This window comes from Odocoileus virginianus, chromosome 2 (assembly GCF_023699985.2).
Source record: "Odocoileus virginianus isolate 20LAN1187 ecotype Illinois chromosome 2, Ovbor_1.2, whole genome shotgun sequence".
Lineage (NCBI taxonomy): Eukaryota > Metazoa > Chordata > Mammalia > Artiodactyla > Cervidae > Odocoileus > Odocoileus virginianus.
Genome location: NC_069675.1, coordinates 74606 through 93327, shown reverse-complemented (window position 1 = coordinate 93327; position 18722 = coordinate 74606). Strand labels below are relative to the sequence as shown.

At 38.9% G+C, this 18722-nt stretch overlaps 1 protein-coding gene and 1 pseudogene across 1 annotated transcript; one reads left to right on the top strand and one right to left on the bottom strand.

Moving 5' to 3' along the window:
- Positions 1-927: 927 nt before the first annotated feature.
- Positions 928-2316, bottom strand: LOC139031510 (endogenous retrovirus group K member 7 Gag polyprotein-like). Its single transcript, XM_070456921.1, has one exon. The coding sequence runs from the start codon at positions 2314-2316 to the stop codon at positions 928-930; it is 1389 nt and encodes a 462-aa protein (XP_070313022.1).
- A 5949-nt stretch (positions 2317-8265) lies between these two features.
- On the top strand, positions 8266-12622 carry LOC139031507 (olfactory receptor 4C3D-like; annotated as a pseudogene).
- The last annotated feature ends 6100 nt before the right edge of the window (positions 12623-18722 follow it).

Sequence of the window (18722 nt, the reverse complement as noted above, 5' to 3'; positions counted from 1 at the left end):
CAATTTTTTTGCCAATCATTTAAAGATATTACAGAAACATCAGCCCCAGTATCCAATATCCCCACGAATTTGTGCCCATTAATAAGTAGTTCTAATTCTGGGTGAGTTTCTTTTATATTTTGATTCCAATAAGCATCAGGTGACCCAAAACATGCACCTTCCTGAGGTTGAGCATTTTTTATTTTCCCCATGGGTATAGTAGGCAGCATGACCAATTGAGCTATGCGCTGTCCAGAAGGGATACTAACAATGTTTTTTGGGGCGCAAGCCATAATTTTTATTTCCCCAGTAAAATCCAAATCAATTACTCCAGGGGCGATTTGTAATCCTTTCATAGTCCAACTGCTTCTTCCTAATAGCAAACCCACGGAATTTTGTGGCAACGGCCCATAAACCCCAGTGGGTAGCATTTGCATTCCCATTTCAGGAGTTAGTACTGTATAGGTGGAGGAACAGAGGTCCAATCCTGCGCTGCCTGAGGTGGCTCTATAGAGATCTTTGACTCTGGGTTGGAAATCGTTCTCTGATGATTTTCCTGAATTGCCCCATAACATTGTTTCAGGGCCTGGGGCTGGCCCCTCACCCAGTTTCCTGACACAGGTGCAAGCGGTTTTCCATTGATATCTGTTTTAGATCTACAATCTCTTGCCCAGTGTTGTCCCTTTTTACATCTGGGACATAAATTAGGGCCTTCAGTTTGTTTATTGGTCATTTCTCCTTTCTTTTGGGGGCATTGTATAGCTCGGTGTCCTATCTGTCCGCAGGAGAAACAACTGCCAGGCAGCCCGTTAACTCTATTCTTAACCTTTCCTTTGTTAGCTTGTTGATACAATATTTCTTTAACAGGTTTTCCCTGAAGAGCAGCTGCGATAGTTAAACCTTGCATATATGATGGCCCAATATCTGCACAAATCCGGATATAATCAGCTATTGCCCCTTTTTTCTGTAGGGTCTCAAAGCAGCCTGGCAAGCAGAGTTAGCATTTTCATAAGCAAGCTGATGGGTTAAAACTGTACCAGCTTCTTTGTCTCCTATGACTCGTGATACTGAGTCAATGAGACGAGCCACAAAATCCTGATAAGGCTCGTCAGGGCCCTGTCTTATTTTTGATAAATCTTCAGATTTTTTATTAGATGTAGGAAGATGCTTCCAAGCTATCAAAGCTGCCTCATTTATTTGGGGATAAGCTTCAGGGGGATAATTCAATTGCTGATTAGTAGCCCTATATGCTCCCTCCCCCATAAGCATTTCAAAACTCACTTGCAGTCCATTCCATCTATTTCTGTCTGCAAAATTTCCACATTGTTCTCCAAATTCTGATTTCTGTAACAAATAATCTCTCCCTGAGAGGCAGGCCCTAGAGACCTGCTTCCAATCATTAGGAGGTAAATATTGACTATTTAAATTCTCAATGATGGACATACTAAAAGGAGCAGTTGGTCCATACTGGGCACAGGCTTGTTTTAATTCTTTAATTTGTTTAAATGGCAGGGGTTCATAATATCTTCGTTGTTGAGTGTCTTCAAGGACGGGGAACAGGATGGGAAATCCTTCTAAAGTTTCTCCCTGTTGCCTCGCCTGGTGAATTGCAAGTTGGAAGGGGGACAGTTCGGAGGTGTTTTTTACAGATAATGCCTGTGCGGGAGCCTCAGACCCCTTTTGCATATCAGCAATCTGTGGGTCTAATCCTGCAATAATGGACGGAGGCTGCGATGGTAACTGATTAGAGAGACATAAGGGCTGGGAAAAAAGCTTTAGGTTAAGAGTATCAAGGCATTTAGTCATAGCTGTAAGCAATTCTTTAACCTCTGAAAAAGGGGATAATTCCGCCTGTGTTTTAACAGCGGTTTTTTCAGCAGCAAATAACTCCCATGGATCTTCTGCTTGCTCAGCAGGGTCTAATTCAGAATCAGAGTCAGAGGAACTCTGTACAGGGGTTTTTTCTGCCATATCAGAACCATGCTCCGAAGGAGGAGCAGTAGGCAAGGTGGGAGGTTTGCCAATTATATTCTTTAACGCAGTCTCCAATTTTTTGCTTTCATGTTCAGGGTCCAAACAGTCTCTAAGTGTCCATAATGAATAGGCATCTAACGGTACCTTCTCAGCCCCATGTAAAGAATAATACTGCTGAATTTGCTCCCCTACCTTCTTCCAAGTTTCTATATTCACAGTCCCATCCTCAGGAAACCAAGGACAAACTTCTTCTACAAACAACAAAAACTTTTCTAATTTATGTTTAGCAACAGTAACTCCTCTCACCTTTAACATAGTCTTAAGCATAGTTACAAAAAGCTCTCTACTACTACCTTGACCCATAGTTTATACTCTCGACTAAAAAACCCTATCTGCCCTGAAAAAATCCGTACTCACGTTTCTTTTTTTTCGGGATCCCCTCTGTACTCACGTTTCCAGGCGGCTGCGACCGTGTAGTCCGATCGGGTCCCTGCTCAGGGCGCCACCTGCCAGGACCAGCTGGCAAAGAGAACTAGTCCCGATCGCAACAGCATGGAAGCCTGAGAAAAAAGCCGATAGTAAAGAATGGGGTCAAGAGGGCTGAATGCTCTTTAAACAAGTCAGCGATTTTATTGAGTAAAACAGCTACCTTTATACTAGTACAAGCAGAAAACATAGTTCATAATAAATGCCATCTGATGTTTGTCACATCAATACAATTCTTTGTCTTAAGTGATTGCAGAAGCTTACATCTTGTTTTTGGCATTCCAAGATAAAACTACTAAGTGAAGTTCACTACTATGTTTTTCTCAAGGAAGAACAAAGGAGACCCAGCAAATGTTTTACTACTTTATCATGGGGTGGCGGGACAGGGAATGGCCTCTTTCAAGGCTTTCCCAGGGCCTTTTTGGGCCTTGAGCAGGCCAGCTCCCCGCATTTAGAAACTTCTTTTTTTTAAGATGCCCTTCCTGGAACGGATCTCTGTCCCTACCTCTTTTGTCTCTCTTTTTATCTTTTATATTTTGTCCTACGTCCTTTTGAAGAAAATAGGCTGCCTTTCTGGGTGCCTGATGTCCTCTGCCAGCATTCAGAAGTTGTTTAGTGGAGTTTTCTCAGCATTCAAATGTTCTTTTGATGAATTTGTGGGGGAGAAAGTGCTTTCCCCATCCTATTTCTCTGCCATCTTAGGACCGCCCCCCTAATTTTTATTTTTTAGCATCTTGAGGTAGAAGCTTTGTTCTTCCCTTAAAAATATGCATTGTTTTCTAATATTTCATTTAAATCTATAAATTTTTCTCTAAGCACTCCTTTATCTACATCCAGTTAATTTATATATATATAGTTATATCATGTATATATTTATATCTTTCCCAGATACCTTCATATAGCTTTTATCTACATATTATCATTATCTTTCTGTTGACAATATATTTTGAAAATATTCACTGTAATTTTAGGCTATTGATGTTTAAGTTTTAAAAATTGAAAAAAGTTATATTTTGTTATTGATTTCTAGTTGAACTACTGAACTAAATTATTATAATATATGTATGCTGTATGATTTAAGTCCTTAAAAATGTATTGCAACTTCTGTCATGGTCCAGTATATTTTCTACTTTGGTGAATGTTGAGCACTTTGAGGTGAATGGAATAGTCCCACAAATATTTTCTCTTTCCCCACTTTGATACCATCACAGATTCTATCAACTTGCATGTCTGAAATCATGTGACAACCTTTATCAGTATTTGAAATAGACCATAAGTAACTGGTTCTGAAATTAACATTTATAATATTTGAAAATTTGTTCAGATATCATCTTCAAAGACAAAGCTTAAAAGTAAATATATTCATATTTTGAAGTTATTTCAGTTCTCCCCAGACTGTACATTTTCTTTTAGGTGATACAATTTCAAGTTTTGTTTTGTCTTTTTCTTTTTTTTAAATCTTAAATGATTTTCCCCCCAGAGATAGAGTTCTGTTAGTCTAGTTATACATGGTAATTATCCTGGTGTCATCACTGGAGATAAAGAGTCTACCCTCAAAATTATGATTAAGGTCCCAATGATTTTAATTAGACAAGAATCACCATTTTTTTAAAAAAATTGGAGATGCACTAATTGAATGACTCAATAGTAGGTCTCATAGTTAAATGCAGACAAAGCGTTTAGGATCCTTTGCCCCTACCTCAGACAGGATTTGTCTGTAGCAGTGCTCACATGAGAAGTTTCTACAAATTAAAACGTTGGACTCAAAACATAATAATGTACATATATGAAATTATTCTCCATCCTTCAGGAAACCCAAAGTTCAACTATGTTGTATGAAGACAGGACAGTGTAACTGATTGAGGCTCAAAATAAAAATAGGCTATTTCACTATTTCACTTTGATGATATAAACAAAAACAGCAAATATTTTATTTTAAACAATTTTTACACAATTTGTAGTTTAATCTCCAATCTCCAATGAGCATTGATTAACATTTGTTTGTTATCAGGACGAATTTGGCCCACAATGAATATTTTGAGTTTCTGTTCACCGTCAAGATTAAGGATTCTTTAGACAATAGGGCATTCATATTCATTTTGAAAATGCCAACAATTTGAAAAGTAGTATTTTCTCTGAATAATTGAGATGCATTAGATTTCCTGCAAGCAGGAAAGAGTTGGTCACATGGAACCAGTTCAAGGCCCAGTGACGCTGTGTGTACCTGGCTCTCTGTGTTCCCAGAGATGGCCTCAGGGCCTGAAAAACAAGGGAGAAGGATCAGAATCCAGAGCGTGGACTGAACGGCTTTCTCCTTATAAAGGTATCCCAGAAAGTGTATTTAGACATAAAATTCTGAACTAGCCTTTCCACTTTGCCAGAGTAAATTGGTGGTATGAGAATGAAGCCTTTTAAGAATCTCTGTGATTTTCATAATCAGCCATGTTAAAGCTTTTGTGATTATCAAATATTTAAATATTATTAAATATGTAAAATATTTTAAATGATTATTAAAAATATTCTATTCTGTAATGCTCTTTTTGGATATATTTTTATTCTAAAGATATGGAATACATTTACCTTCTGAAATACACTCTTAGACATTTATTTCAAATATAATTATTTGGGCTATTTTCATAGGCAGATGTTTGTAAAACTGATGATAGGTTTAACTAATATGTTCTCTAAATGTTGTCTGTTAATCTGTTAAAAGTTTAAAGATGAGGTGGAATCTGTAGACCTTGATTGAGTGACTTTCAAAAACCCAAGTCAATACCATGGTAAGCAAGCTATGGCTTCAATTGCTACTTATCTGTTCATGGGTGAGCTTTAACATTTTAAATTATGCTTGTTGGCCATTTGAAGCTTTTCCTTATTTGTCTGTTCATATTTTTATTTATTTTATATTCTTTATTTTTATCATTTGTTAAAGATCTTTATATTAAATATTAACTTTGTGTATGTCATATAACATGAAAGTCTTTCTTCAAACTATTTTGTCTACTAGTGTTGTGGTATCACTTCCTAAATTCTTAAAATAGTGAAATTGTCAATGTATCTATTTGGATTTCAGTGATTGGGTAAAAAGATTCTTTCAATTCTATAATGAGCGTCACCTCCTTTATGAAATGAACAGTAAATAGGGAGTAAATTTTGCCCTACTTTAAAAAAAAACTTTAACCAATTTTTATTTTTGTAAAATATATTAGCTGTATGTACAATTTATTTAACTTCCAGATGGAGAACTAGTTGTGACATCTCATCTCTTTAATAATGTGTCCTTTTCCACATATATCTCTAATCACTTGCATCTCTATCAGTATAACAGATTATTGATTTGAGGGATAATGTTTTAAAAGCCTTGATTATAATATCTGAAAGTACCAAAACATAATAAGTCATACTGCTTATTTGTTGAATAAATAAATTATCATAAGATTTCAGGAGCTCACCATTAATAATTATATTTACAGGTAATTTTGTCCTGAGCTCAGAAATGAGACATACAGAAGAACCTATGGAACAAAGTAACAATATAAGAGTTTGTCCTCTTGGGACTCACTCAGAGTGTCCAGGGTCACAAAATACTGTTTGTGCTGTTCTTGCTCATCTACATTGTGAGCATGGTGGACAACCTACTAATTGTCCTGACTGTGGTGTTCACCCCAACCTTGGATGCCCCTATGTATTTCTTTCTTGGCTACTTATCACTTATGGAAGCTGTTTATTCTTCTATAGTCACCTCAAATTTGATCATAAACTCACTCTATGAGAAGAAAACCATTTCAAGTTGCATGACCCAGCTATTTACTGAACACTTATTTAGACATATGGAGATTTTACTCTGGTGGTCATGATCTGTGAACACTGTGTGGCCATCTGCAAAGCCTTGTATTATTTGATAATCATAAATGAGAAAGTGCGTGTTCTTATGCTGCTATTGGCCCAGGCTGGTGGTGTTTTACTTGCTGTAGTTCATATTCTCTTTGTTCACAACTTTCCCTTCTATGGCTCTCATATCATTGACCACTTCACCTGTGACATGTATCCACAGTTAAGGTGTGTCTGCACTGACACTTACGTTATTGGCCTCACAGATTGCCAATGATGGGACAATCTGTGATCATCTTCATGGCCTTACTCATCTCTGTGGTATGATTCTGCACTTCCTGAAGAATCTTATGAAGGGAAGCACAAAACCTTATCCTCCTGTGGCTGAACATGCATGTAGCAGAAATACAGATGAGTGGGAAGGTCATGTCTATCATGGATGCATGAAGTGCTGATGTTTGGCAATAAAATTTCAAGCATTAAGGGCACTTAACAAGGAAAAATTTTACAGCTTTGTGTAATCAAACATACACATTAGGATACATAGTAAGTTGTATAAATAAATATTTGCTGAATGAATGAATTTATGGTATGCATGATAAGTAATCAATTTGATATGTGTTTGTGTTAGTCTGTGTGTAGGTAGTACATTATTTGTGGTTCAGGGGTAAAGAACACACCTGCAATGCAGGAGATGCAGGAGACTTGGGTTTGATCCCTGGGTCGTGAGGATCCCCTAGAGGAGGACATGGCAACGCACTCCATCATTCTGGCTAGGAAAATCCCATGGACATTGGAGCCTGGTAGGCTACAGTCCATGAGGTCGCAATGAGTTGGACAAGACTGAAGCAACTGACCATGCAAGTACTATTTTTACATTATCTAGTGGACTGTTTCTTCCTGCTTCTCCCATTATTTTTTTTTAAACTCTGAAAATGAGGATTTCCTTTGCTTGATAGATGCTACTGTATTGAACACATATACAAGAGATTTTATCCATGTCTACTGAAGTTGTAAATTTACTTTATATATTTATATTATATTGCATGTGGGTCAGAGTTTTAAGAACAAAAATATCAATTAAAAATACCATAATTATCTTTAAAGTAAAAGGACCCAGTAAATACCCTTTCCTCGAAGCAAGAATATTTCCACACTTAACCTCTAAAGTGTGTGAGAAATAATTAAACTGGAAAATTGCCACCTTTATAAAGTTCATTTTTCTCATAGAAAGTAACAGTAAACAGAGCAGGAGAACAAAAACACTTAAATCCCTCCATGTTTATGGCATGGGGAAGCAGGATTAATCTTATCCATGGAAAATGGCAATTCCCTAAGCATTTACTCATCATGTCATAGGTTTCAGGCACTGCAGCAAGTGAAGAAACACATTTGAATTGTATGTGTATTCTGATAGGTCCCAGGGAGGGGGCATCTCAAAGCATTTCCCAAAACTGCCTGCTTATGATAGAGATTTATGGTGGTATCTTTGTTTGCATAGGTCAGTTGAGGGTTCAAATGAAAATTCTCATGAAGAGGGAGAAACTCTTACCTCTTTGGGACAATGCTTAGTTTACAAGATACATCTGAGAATTTCAATGTGTAACCACACATACACAGAAAAAGGCTCAGAAAACATGGGATTCTGAAATTACTTAGCAGCCACATGAAGTTAGAACCAGAAAGAGATCTAAAATCCAGATCTCATGTAGATAGATCAGTGTTTTCTAAGCATATTAAATGTGAACTATTGCTCTATATGTGCTTTACTGGTGATAAGTATTAGATGTCTGAAAAGATGAAAGCATCATGGAAAAAAAAATGAGAGTGTTGAAAAAATTACTGGTGCAAAAGTGCCAAGGACAGGTGCCACAGTCACTGTGACTGCTTCAGTTTTGTTCTAAGAAGTTCAAGCTACAATCCTCTCATGATTCATAGGCAGCGTTCTTTACTCACTGTAGGTAATTCAGTCCCCAGGAAGGTGTTACTTGCTGGATGGAGCTCATCATGTCTCCCAACAATGTGACCGAATTCATTCTCTTGGGACTCACACAGAATCCACATTTGCATAAAATATTCTTCATTTTCTTTTTGTTAATTTTCCTATTCACTGTGCTCGCAAACTTGCTCATTGTCATCGCCATCTCCTTCAGCTCTACACTTTCGGCTCCTATGTACTTTTTTCTCACTTACTTGGCCTTATTAGATGCCTCCTTCACCTCTGTCAGCACCCCCAATATGATCACTGACCTGCTGTACCAGAGGAGAACCATTTCTTGGGGTGGCTGTCTGACTCAGCTCTTTTTAGAGCACTTCCTGGCAGGATCAAAGGCCATCGTCCTCACTGTTATGGCCTATGACCGCTACATGGCCATCTGCAAGCCTCTGCACTACACTACCATCATGTGGCAGGGGCTCTGCCAGCTCCTGGTGGTGGTGGCCTGGATGGGGGGGGATTCTGCTTGCCAATGTGCAGATTCTCTTAATGGATGACATGATCTTCTGTGGTTCCAATGTCATTGACCATTTCAGATGTGATTTTTTCTCACTGTTGAAACTTGCCTTCAGTGACACATACATGCTGGGAATGGTGGTGGCAACTAACAGTGGAGGCATGTGTTTACTCATATTTTTCCCACTCCTCATCTCCTACATCATCATCTTGAGCTCCCTGAAATCCCATGGCTCTGATGGATGATGCAAAGCCCTCTCTACATGTGGCTCCCACTTTATAGTAGTGGTGCTCTTTTTTGGTTCTTGTATATTCACCAACCACGGGCACAGGAGGGCCGAGAGGAGCTACTCCACGTTCAAGGTCAGGAGGGGCAGTTGAGAGAAGATACCTCTCATTCAAAGTAAGGAGCAGGGACTGCACTTTGCTGGAGCAGCCATGAAGAGATACCCCACGTCCAAGGTAAGAGAAACCCAAGTAAGATGGTAGGTGTTGCGAGAGGGCATTAGAGGGCAGACACATTAAAACCATAATCACAGAAAACTAGCCAACTTGATCATAGGACCACAGTCTTGTCTAGCTCAATGAAACTAAGCCATGCCATGTGGGGCCACCCAATACTGTCGGGTCATGGTGGAGAGGTCTGACAGAATGTGGTCCACTGAAGAAGGGAATGGCAAACCACTTCAGTATTCTTGCCTTGAGGGCCCCATGCACAGTATGAGAAGGCAAAATGATAGGATACTGAAAGAGGAACTCCCCAGGTCAGTAGGTGCCCAATATGCTACTGGAGATCAGTGGAGAAATAACTCCAGAAAGAATGAAGGGATGGAGCCAAAGCAAAAACAATACCCAGTTGTGGATGGGACTCGTGATAGAAGCAAGGTCCAATGCTGTAAAGAGCAATATTGCATAGGAACCTGGAATGTTAGGTCCGTGAATCAAGGCAAATTGGAAGTGGTCAAACAGGAGATGGCACGACTGAATGTCAACATTCTAGGAATCAGTGAACTAAAATGGACTGGAATGGATGAATTTAACTCAGATGACCATTATATCTACTACTATGGTCAGGAATCCTTTAGAAGAAATGGAGTAGCCAGCATAGTCAACAAAAGAGTCCAAAATGCAGTGATTGGATGCAATCTCAAAAAGGCAGAATGATCTCTGTTCGTTTCCAAGGCAAACCGTTCAATATCACAGTAATCCAAGCCTATACCCCACCAGTAATGCTAAAGAAGCTGAAGTTGAATGGTTCTACCTACAAGACCTTTTAGAACTAACACCCAAAAAAGATGTCCTTTTCATTATAGGGGACTGGAATGCAAAAGTAGTAAGTCAAGAAACACCTGGAGTAACAGGCAAATTTGGCCTTGGAGTATGGAATGAAGCAGAGCAAAGGCTAACAGAGTTTTGCCAAGAGAACGCACTGGTCATAGCAAACACTCTCTTCCAACAACACAATTGAAGACTTTACACATGGACATCATCAGATGGTCAACACTAAAATCAGATTGATTATATGCTTTCCAGCCAAAGATGGAGAAGCTCTATACAGTCAGTAAGAACAAGACTGGAAGCTGACTGTGGCTCAGATCATGAACTGCTTATTGCCAAATTCAGACTTAAACTGAAGAAAGTAGGGATAACCACTAGACCATTCAGGTATGACCTAAATCAAATCCCTTATGACTATACAGTGGAAGTGAGAAATAGATTTAAGGGACTAGATCTGATAGATAGAGAGCCTGATGAACTATGGATGGAGGTTCATGACATTGTACAGGAGACAGGGATCAAGACCATCCCCACGGAAAAGAAGTGCGAAAAGGCAAAATGGTTGTCTGAGGAGGCCTTACAACTAGCTGTGAAAAGAAGAGAAGAGAAAAGCAAAGGAGAAAATGAAAGATATTCCCGTTTGAATGCAGAGTTCCAAAGAATAGCCAGGAGAGATAAGAAAGCCTTCCTCAGCGATCAATGCAAAGGAATAGAGGAAAACCACAGAATGGGAAAAACTAGAGATATCTTCAAGAAAATTAGAGATACCAAGGGAACATTTCAGGCAAAGATGGGTTCGATAAAGGACAGAAATGGCATGTACCTAACAGAAAGAGAAGACATTAAGAAGAGGTGGCAAGAACACACAGAAGAACTGTACAAAAAAGATCTTCACAACCCAGATAATCACAATGGTGTGACCATTCACCTCGAGCCAGACATCCTGAAAAGTGAAGTCTACTGGGCCTTAGAAAGCATCACTATGAACCAAAGCTAGTGGATGTGATGGAATTCCAGTTGAGCTATTTCAAATCCTGAAAGATGATGCTGTGAAAGTGCTACACTCAATATGCTGGCAAATTTGGAAAATTCAGCAGTGGCCACAGGACTGGAAAAGGTCAGTTTTCATTCCAATCCCTAAGAAAGGCAATCCCAAAGAATGCTCAAACTACTGCACTATTGCACTCATCTCACATGCTAGTAAGGTAATGCTCAAAATTCTCCAAGCCAGGCTTCAGCAATACGTGAGCCGAGGACTTGCAAATGCTCAAACTGAATTTAGAAGAGGTAGAGGAACCAGAGATCAAATTGCCAATATCTGCTGGATCATCAAAAGAGCAAGAGAGTTCCAGAAAAAACATCTATTTCTGTTTTATTGACTACGTCAAAGCCTTCTACTGTGTGCATCACAATAAACTGTGGAAAATTCTGAAAGAGATGGGAATACCAGACCACCTGACCTGCCTCTTGAGAAACCTGTATGCAGGTCAGGAAGCAACAGTTAGAACTGGACATGGAACAACAGACTGGCTCCAAATTGGAAAAGGAGTACATCAAGGCTGTATATTGTCACCCTGCTTATTTAACTTATATGCAGAGTACATCATGAGAAACACTGGGCTGGAAGAAGCACAAGCTGGAATCAAGATTGCCAGGAGAAGAATCAATAACCTCAGATATGCAGATGACACCACCCTTATGGCAGAGAGTGAAGAGGAACTAAAAAGCCTCTTGATGAAAGAGGAGAGTGAAAAAGTTGGCTTAAAGCTTAACATTCAGAAAACTAAGATCATGGCATCTGGTCCCATTACCTAATGGGAAATAGATGGGGAGAGAGTGGAAACAGTGTCAGACTTTAATTTTTTGGGCTCCAAAATCACTGCAGATGGTGATTGCAGCCATGAAATTAAAAGACACTTACTCCTTGGAAGGAAAGTTATGACCAACATAGATAGCACATTAAAAAGCAGAGACATTACTCTGCCAACCAAGGTCCATCTGGTCAAGGCTATAGTCTTTCCAGTGGTCATGTATGGATGTGAGAGTTTGACTGTGAAGAAAGCTGAGTGCCAAAAAACTGATGCTTTTGAACTATGGTATTGGAGAAGACTCTTGAGAGTCCCTTGGACTGCAAGGAGATCCAACCAGTCTGTCTTGAAGGAGATAAGTCCTTGGTGTTCATTGGAAGGACTGATGCTTCAGCTGAAGCTCCCAATACTTTGGCCATCTCACGTGAAGAGTTGACTCGTTGGAAAAGGCCCTGATGCTGGGAGGGGTTGAGGGCAGGAGGAGAAGGGGACAAAAGAGGATGAGATGGCTGGATGGCATCACCAACTCGATGGACATGAGCTTGAGTAAGCTCCAGGTGTTTGTGATGGACAGGGAGGCCTGGCGTGCTGTGATTCATGGGGTCGCAAAGAGTCGGACAGGACTGAGTGACTGAATTGAACTGAATTGAACTGATTCTCACCTACACATTTTCTGTGGCCATGTACCCTGTGGACAAGTGGGTGACTATTTTCTTTATAATCCTCACTCCCATTTCAAAGCCTATGACACACAGTGAGAAACACAGAGGTAAAAAATGCCACAAGGAGTTTGTTCAAGAGTAGGTTAAATTAGTTTTTATACAATGCCAAGAGATTTCCCTCATAGCTCAGTTGGTAAAGAGTTTTCCTGCAATGGAGGAGATCAGGGTTCAATACTGGGTTGGGAAGATCCTCTGGAGAAGGAAATGGCAACCCACTCCAATATCCTCACCTGGAGAATCCCACCGACAGAGGAGCTTGATGGGCTACAGTCGATGGGATTACAAAAGTCGACATGACCTCACAACTAAACCACTACCAAAGCCAAGAAAATGATGATTTATATGCATATGGAAGATTACACTTTTTGTAACATGTGGGGGAGAAAAAAATAAAAACATTAAGAAATTTGGTATATCCATGATAGAGGGACAAAAGATCAGAAAGTAACATTTGTTGAGTACTTAATACTTGCCAGGAGAAAAAAATACTTGCCAGGTACTTATTTGGCTTTTTGATCAATTAAAGCACTTTGCCAAGACTTCAGTGTTCATGTTCATAGATTCAGAATAGGTAATGAAGACAATGATAACCCTTAGTTTGATGATTGTAGAGTATGTTTTTCTCCAGACTCTTACTGCTACTTTACTAAATTCTTTGTATACATTACTTGGAGGAAATTGGAAGAATTTTAAGTCTTTGTGAGTAACTTAAAACTCTTCAATCACATTAAAAGCATGCCTCCAAAATATGAGAATAGTAATTACTGGGAATCAGGCTTCATAACTGTGTAACTTTCTTTAATATGCAAGAAATTAAATTATTTTGAAATAAATGAAACTTTGATTCCAATTATGGTTTTATCACTTAAAATTTTTGACATTCAGGAAATTAATGAGATGTTCTAAGCCTTAGGGGACTTCCTATGTAGTTCAGTTGGTAAAGAATCTGCCTGCTGAGCATGAGACCTGGGTTCGATCCCTGGATCAGAAAGATCCCCTGGAGAAGGAAAGGACAACCCACTCCAGAATCCTTGCCTGGAAAATCCCATGGACAAAGGAATCTGGTTGACTGCAGTCCATGGGGTTGCAAAGAGTTGGGCCTGACTGAATGACTAACACTTCACTTCATGTCTAAGCCTTAGATTCTTCAAATTAAACATGGGGACCTGTCCTTTAGAATATAAATGTTAAAAGAGATACATTAAACTGTGAGTAATGATTGAAATCCAGGTGACACTAGTAGTTAAAAAAACAAAACAAAACAAAACAAAAACAAAAACCCTGCCAATGTAAGAGATGTAAGAAATATGGGTTTGATCCCTGGATAGGAAAACTGCCCTGAAAGAGGGTGTGGTGACCCACTCTAGTATTCTTGCCTGGGGAATTCCATGGAGAGATGAACCTGGCGGGCTACCATCCATAGAGTTGCAGAGAGTGGGACACAACAGAAGTGACTTAGCATGTGGGAGTTTGGAGCAGTGGAACAATATAATCAGAATAACATTAAAGAGAACTGTTGGGCTGCTTCAAGAAAACAGATTGTTAGAAGTCAGAATACTAGTAGGCATAACTGGCAGGAGGCTTCTGCCATGGCCACGAAGAAGATGGGGTAGAGAATCATCAAGTTTGTGATACATTTAAAAAGTAGAGACAGATGGATTTGCTAAAGGTTTAAATAGGTCATAGGAGATCAATAGGGGAGTGAAAAAGAGTGAAATTTATTGTCTGAGCAATAACATTGAAGGTGGTACCATTTAATGAGATAGGGTACAACTTTTGTATTGTGAAAAATTTTAAACTTTATATTCAGTTCAGTTCAGTTCAGTCGCTCAGTCATGTCCGACTCTTTGCGACCCCATGAATCACAGCACCCCAGGCCTTCCTGTCCATCACAAACTCTTGGAGTTTACTCAAACTCATGTCCATCGAGTCGGTGATGCCATCCAGCCACCTCATCCTTTGTTGTCCCCTTCTCCTCCTGCCCTCAATCCCTCCCAGCATCAGGGTCTTTTCCAATGAGTCAACTCTTCACATGAGGTGGCCAAAGTATTGGAGTTTCAGCTTCAGCATCAGTCCTTCCAATGAACACCCAGGACTGGTCTCCTTTAGGATGGACTGATTGGATCTCCTTGCAGTCCAAGGGACTCTCAAGAGTCTTCTCCAACACCACAGTTCAAAACCATCAATATTTTGGCGCTCAGCTTTCTTCACAGTTCAACTCTCACATTCATACATGAGACTGGAAAAACCATAGCCTTGACTAGACAGACCTTTGTTGACAAAGTAATGTCTCCGCTTTTTAATATGCTATCTATGTTGGTCATAACCTTCCTTCCAAGAAGTAAGCATCTTAATTTCATGGCTGCAATCACCATCTGCAGTGATTTTGGAGCCCAAAATAATAAAGTCTGACACTGTTTCCACTGTTTCCCCATCTATTTCCCATGTGTTACACATACTAAATTGATATTCCAGTATAGATGTCCAAAACTGTAGATATTACATACCAAAATTTGAAAATAAGGGTAGAGGTTGAGTCTGAAGGTATAACATTGGATGACATCAGTATTTATAGGTCAGGAAACAGGAACATCCAGTAAAGACCCTAAGGAAGACTCAATGAGTTTCAAGAAAACCAAAGACACTGAACTCTAGTCACAGGTTGATCTACTCATGCTAAGTGTACACGTTTTTTGAAGTGTATTTCAATAATTACACCTTTGTGACTTTATAAATGGTGCACATTTCTGTGAAATTCTTCTGCCTTCTTTATTTATTCTTTCAATCAGCTTTAGTTGAGACTCCTTTAAATTGAAACTAAGCAATGCTTTTTTTGAGAAGACTTCTCTGATTCCCATTTGAATAATATACTTCTACACAGTTCAGATGATATATTCCTATGCCAGGCTTCCCTGGTGGCTCAGACAGTAAAGAATCTGCTTGCAATGTCGGAGACCAGGATTTGAACCCTGTGTCAAGACCTGGGAAGATTCCCTGGAGAAGGGAATGGGGACCTACTTCAGTATTCTCACCTGGAGAATTCCATGGACAGAGGAATTCCATGGCAGGCTACAGTTAATAGAGTTGCAAAGAGTCAGATAAAACTAAGCAACTAACATTTTCACTACACTGTTACCCTTAGTATTTTTTCAATATTATTGAAATAGCACTTTTTGATTTGATCTAGAATTCTTTGAGGCATTATATCACTGGAGGCAGGGAAGCAGGCCTTTTTTAACTTGGCCATCACAATATCTGTACCAAATTGGACACAAATTGATACATCATGGATGAAAAACAAACTGGAATCAAGATTGCTGGGAGGAATATCAATTACCTCAGATATGCAGATGACACCACCCTTATGGCAGAAAGTGATGAAGAATTGAAGAGCCTCTTGATGAAAGTGAAAGAGGAGAGTGAAAAAATTGGCTTAAAACTTCACATTCAGAAAACTAAGATCATGGCATCCGGTCCCATCACTTCATGGCAAATTGATGGGGAAACAGTGACAGACTATTTTTTTTTGAGCTCCAAAATCACTGCAGATGGTGACTGCAACCATAAAATTAAGACACTTACTCCTTGGAAGGAAGGTTATGACCAACCTAGATAGCATATTCAAAAGCAGAGACATTACTTTGCCGACAAAGCTCCATCTAGTTAAGGCTATGGTTTTTCCAGTAGCCATGTATGGGTGTGAGAGTTAGACTATAAAGAAAGCTGAGTTGGTGGTGGACAGGGAGGCCTGGTGTGCTGCAGTTCATGGGATCACAAAGAGTCGGACACAACTGAGTGACTGAACTGAAGTGAACTGAACTGAACACATTGTTTTAGTTGAATGGGTAAAGAAAAAGGTTAACTTATAATACATTTAAAAGTTTTCCCCTTCATTTTGTAGGGTAGCTTCTTCTACTATGTGAACTCAGGTACTATTCAGACTAGATGAGACCAAGGAACAGTATATCTTCCTTTGTCCTCTTGGGCCTAGCTCTTGCTTTTCTATATTTTGACAATGGTGGTCCACCTGCACATTGTCATGACTAAAACTCTCAGTGGGACCTTGAACTCATAGATATAAGTGCATGAGACAGAGGATATGTGCTTTACTGCTGCTAGTGTCCTGGGTTGGAAGTTCCCTGCACTCAATAATGCAATTTAGCACTGCTTGTGGGCTCCCATTCTGTGGTCCCAATGTCATTGATCACTTTATGTGTGACATGCACCTGTTATTGAAACCCATATTTACTAACACCTGTATTATTGGCCTCTTAGTGCTGGCCAGTGGGGGACTGATCTGCACTGTTGTGTTTCTGCTCTTACTCATCACCTATGGAATCATCCTGCATTCTCCGAAGAACCTGAGTCAGGAAGGGAGGCAGAAAGTCCTTCACATCTGTGGTTCCCACATCACTGTGGTCTTCTGCTTCTTTGTTCTTGTATTTTTATGTATGGAAGACGTGCTAAGAGCTTCCCCATTAAAAAATAATTGAGTGTATCATATACACTCAGTTAATCTACAGTCTAAGAACCCATTAATGCCCAACCCATTTATCTACAGTCTAAGACATTCTGAAATGACTAATGTTATAAATAAGCTCTGGAAAGAAAAAAAAGCAGACCAAGTTTTAAATTAGTGTATTATCCATTATAAAGTTAGTAAATTAGCATTAGGGCTAATCTCCTTAGAATGTAAGTCTTCATAAATTTGATACATAGTTTCCATTTCTTTTGAAGGGGGAATGAGCAACCCACTCCAGTATTCTTCCTTGGAAAATCCCATGGATGGAGGAGCCTGGCAGGCTGCAGTCCATGGGGTCGCAAAGAATTGGACACGACTGAGAGACTTCACTTCACTTCACTTCCATTTCTTTAACAGATTGGTGATAATTATAATTAAAGAATAAACTATATGTTCAGGCTATTTATTAATAACAATTCTTTGCTGATAAATAAGCTGAATAATTTCCAGTTTAACACTGAATGTTGAAAGACAGCATATGTTTAAACTAGGGAGCCAATAAATAATATGCCATGAATTAGTCAATGAAAATTTTATACAGTTACCAATTTTAAACTAATTCATGTTTAATTTACTTTATTTACTTTATTCCTATATATGTTATTCTTACTGATGTTATTTTAAATGGAATTAGTTTCTTAATTTTCTTTTTATATATTTCATGGTTAAATATGTAAATGCAATTCATTTTTGCAGGATTGATTTTGTACCATGAAAATTTGTTGGATTTACTTATTAGATCTAAAAATTTTGATTCAGTTATCTGCATTTTCTGTATAAGGATTATGCCTCTTCTGTACACTTAAATATGGATTTTTCTCATAGTGTTATGCATTTGAGTTTTACATGTATCCTTGTATTTATCAGTAGTTTATTCATTTTATTGCTAATTAGCATTCCACTTTGTGGATGTGTCACAGTTCTTAAACTTTTCTTGATTAAGATATATTTTGCCTGTTTGCAGCTATTTTAACTTATGATTAAAACTACTGTAAATATACATGTACACTTTTTAAGAAACAAGCAAACAGGTCAGAAAAAATAGAAAACAATTATTTTTGAGGTACTACATGTAAGAATTAAGTGGCAGTGATCCCTGAGAGATGGAAAATTAGTTGAGTTCCAAGTGTTTCCCTGTTTATTACTTTTAAAATATTTCATGTTTTGGTACAGAGAGGGATACATCAAAAAAAATCCCCAAAGACTTTCTGAGTTGAAGAGATTAAGTTCAGGGTCTGAGGACACCAAGGCAGCTAAAATTCTGAGGGCAAAATACTGCAGAGGATACAACTATAGTTCTGGAGTCTAGAGAGAGTTGTGGGAGAGAGAGAGATTATTCATTCACTCAAATTTCATCAGAGTACTGATCTGTGCTCGCATTTGAGGAAAATCCCTGAGGCTGGAGGAAGATTTAACCAGTTGGATTACAAAGAAGAGGGCTTGGAGCTAACACTGGGCCAGGAATAGTGTTTATTCTCACCAGCTGGAAAACCTCATAGTTCACAGAGACAGTGCTGTTGGTTGAATACTCAGAAAGATTTTACATCAGTAGTGGGACATGATTAGTCCTAGATTGAGCACTTCTCAGGATGTGACTCAAAAAGCTTATTAACAAGTTAAAAAAAATCCCCAAAGAAAACATCCAAAGGAAGGAACATAAGTATCATGTT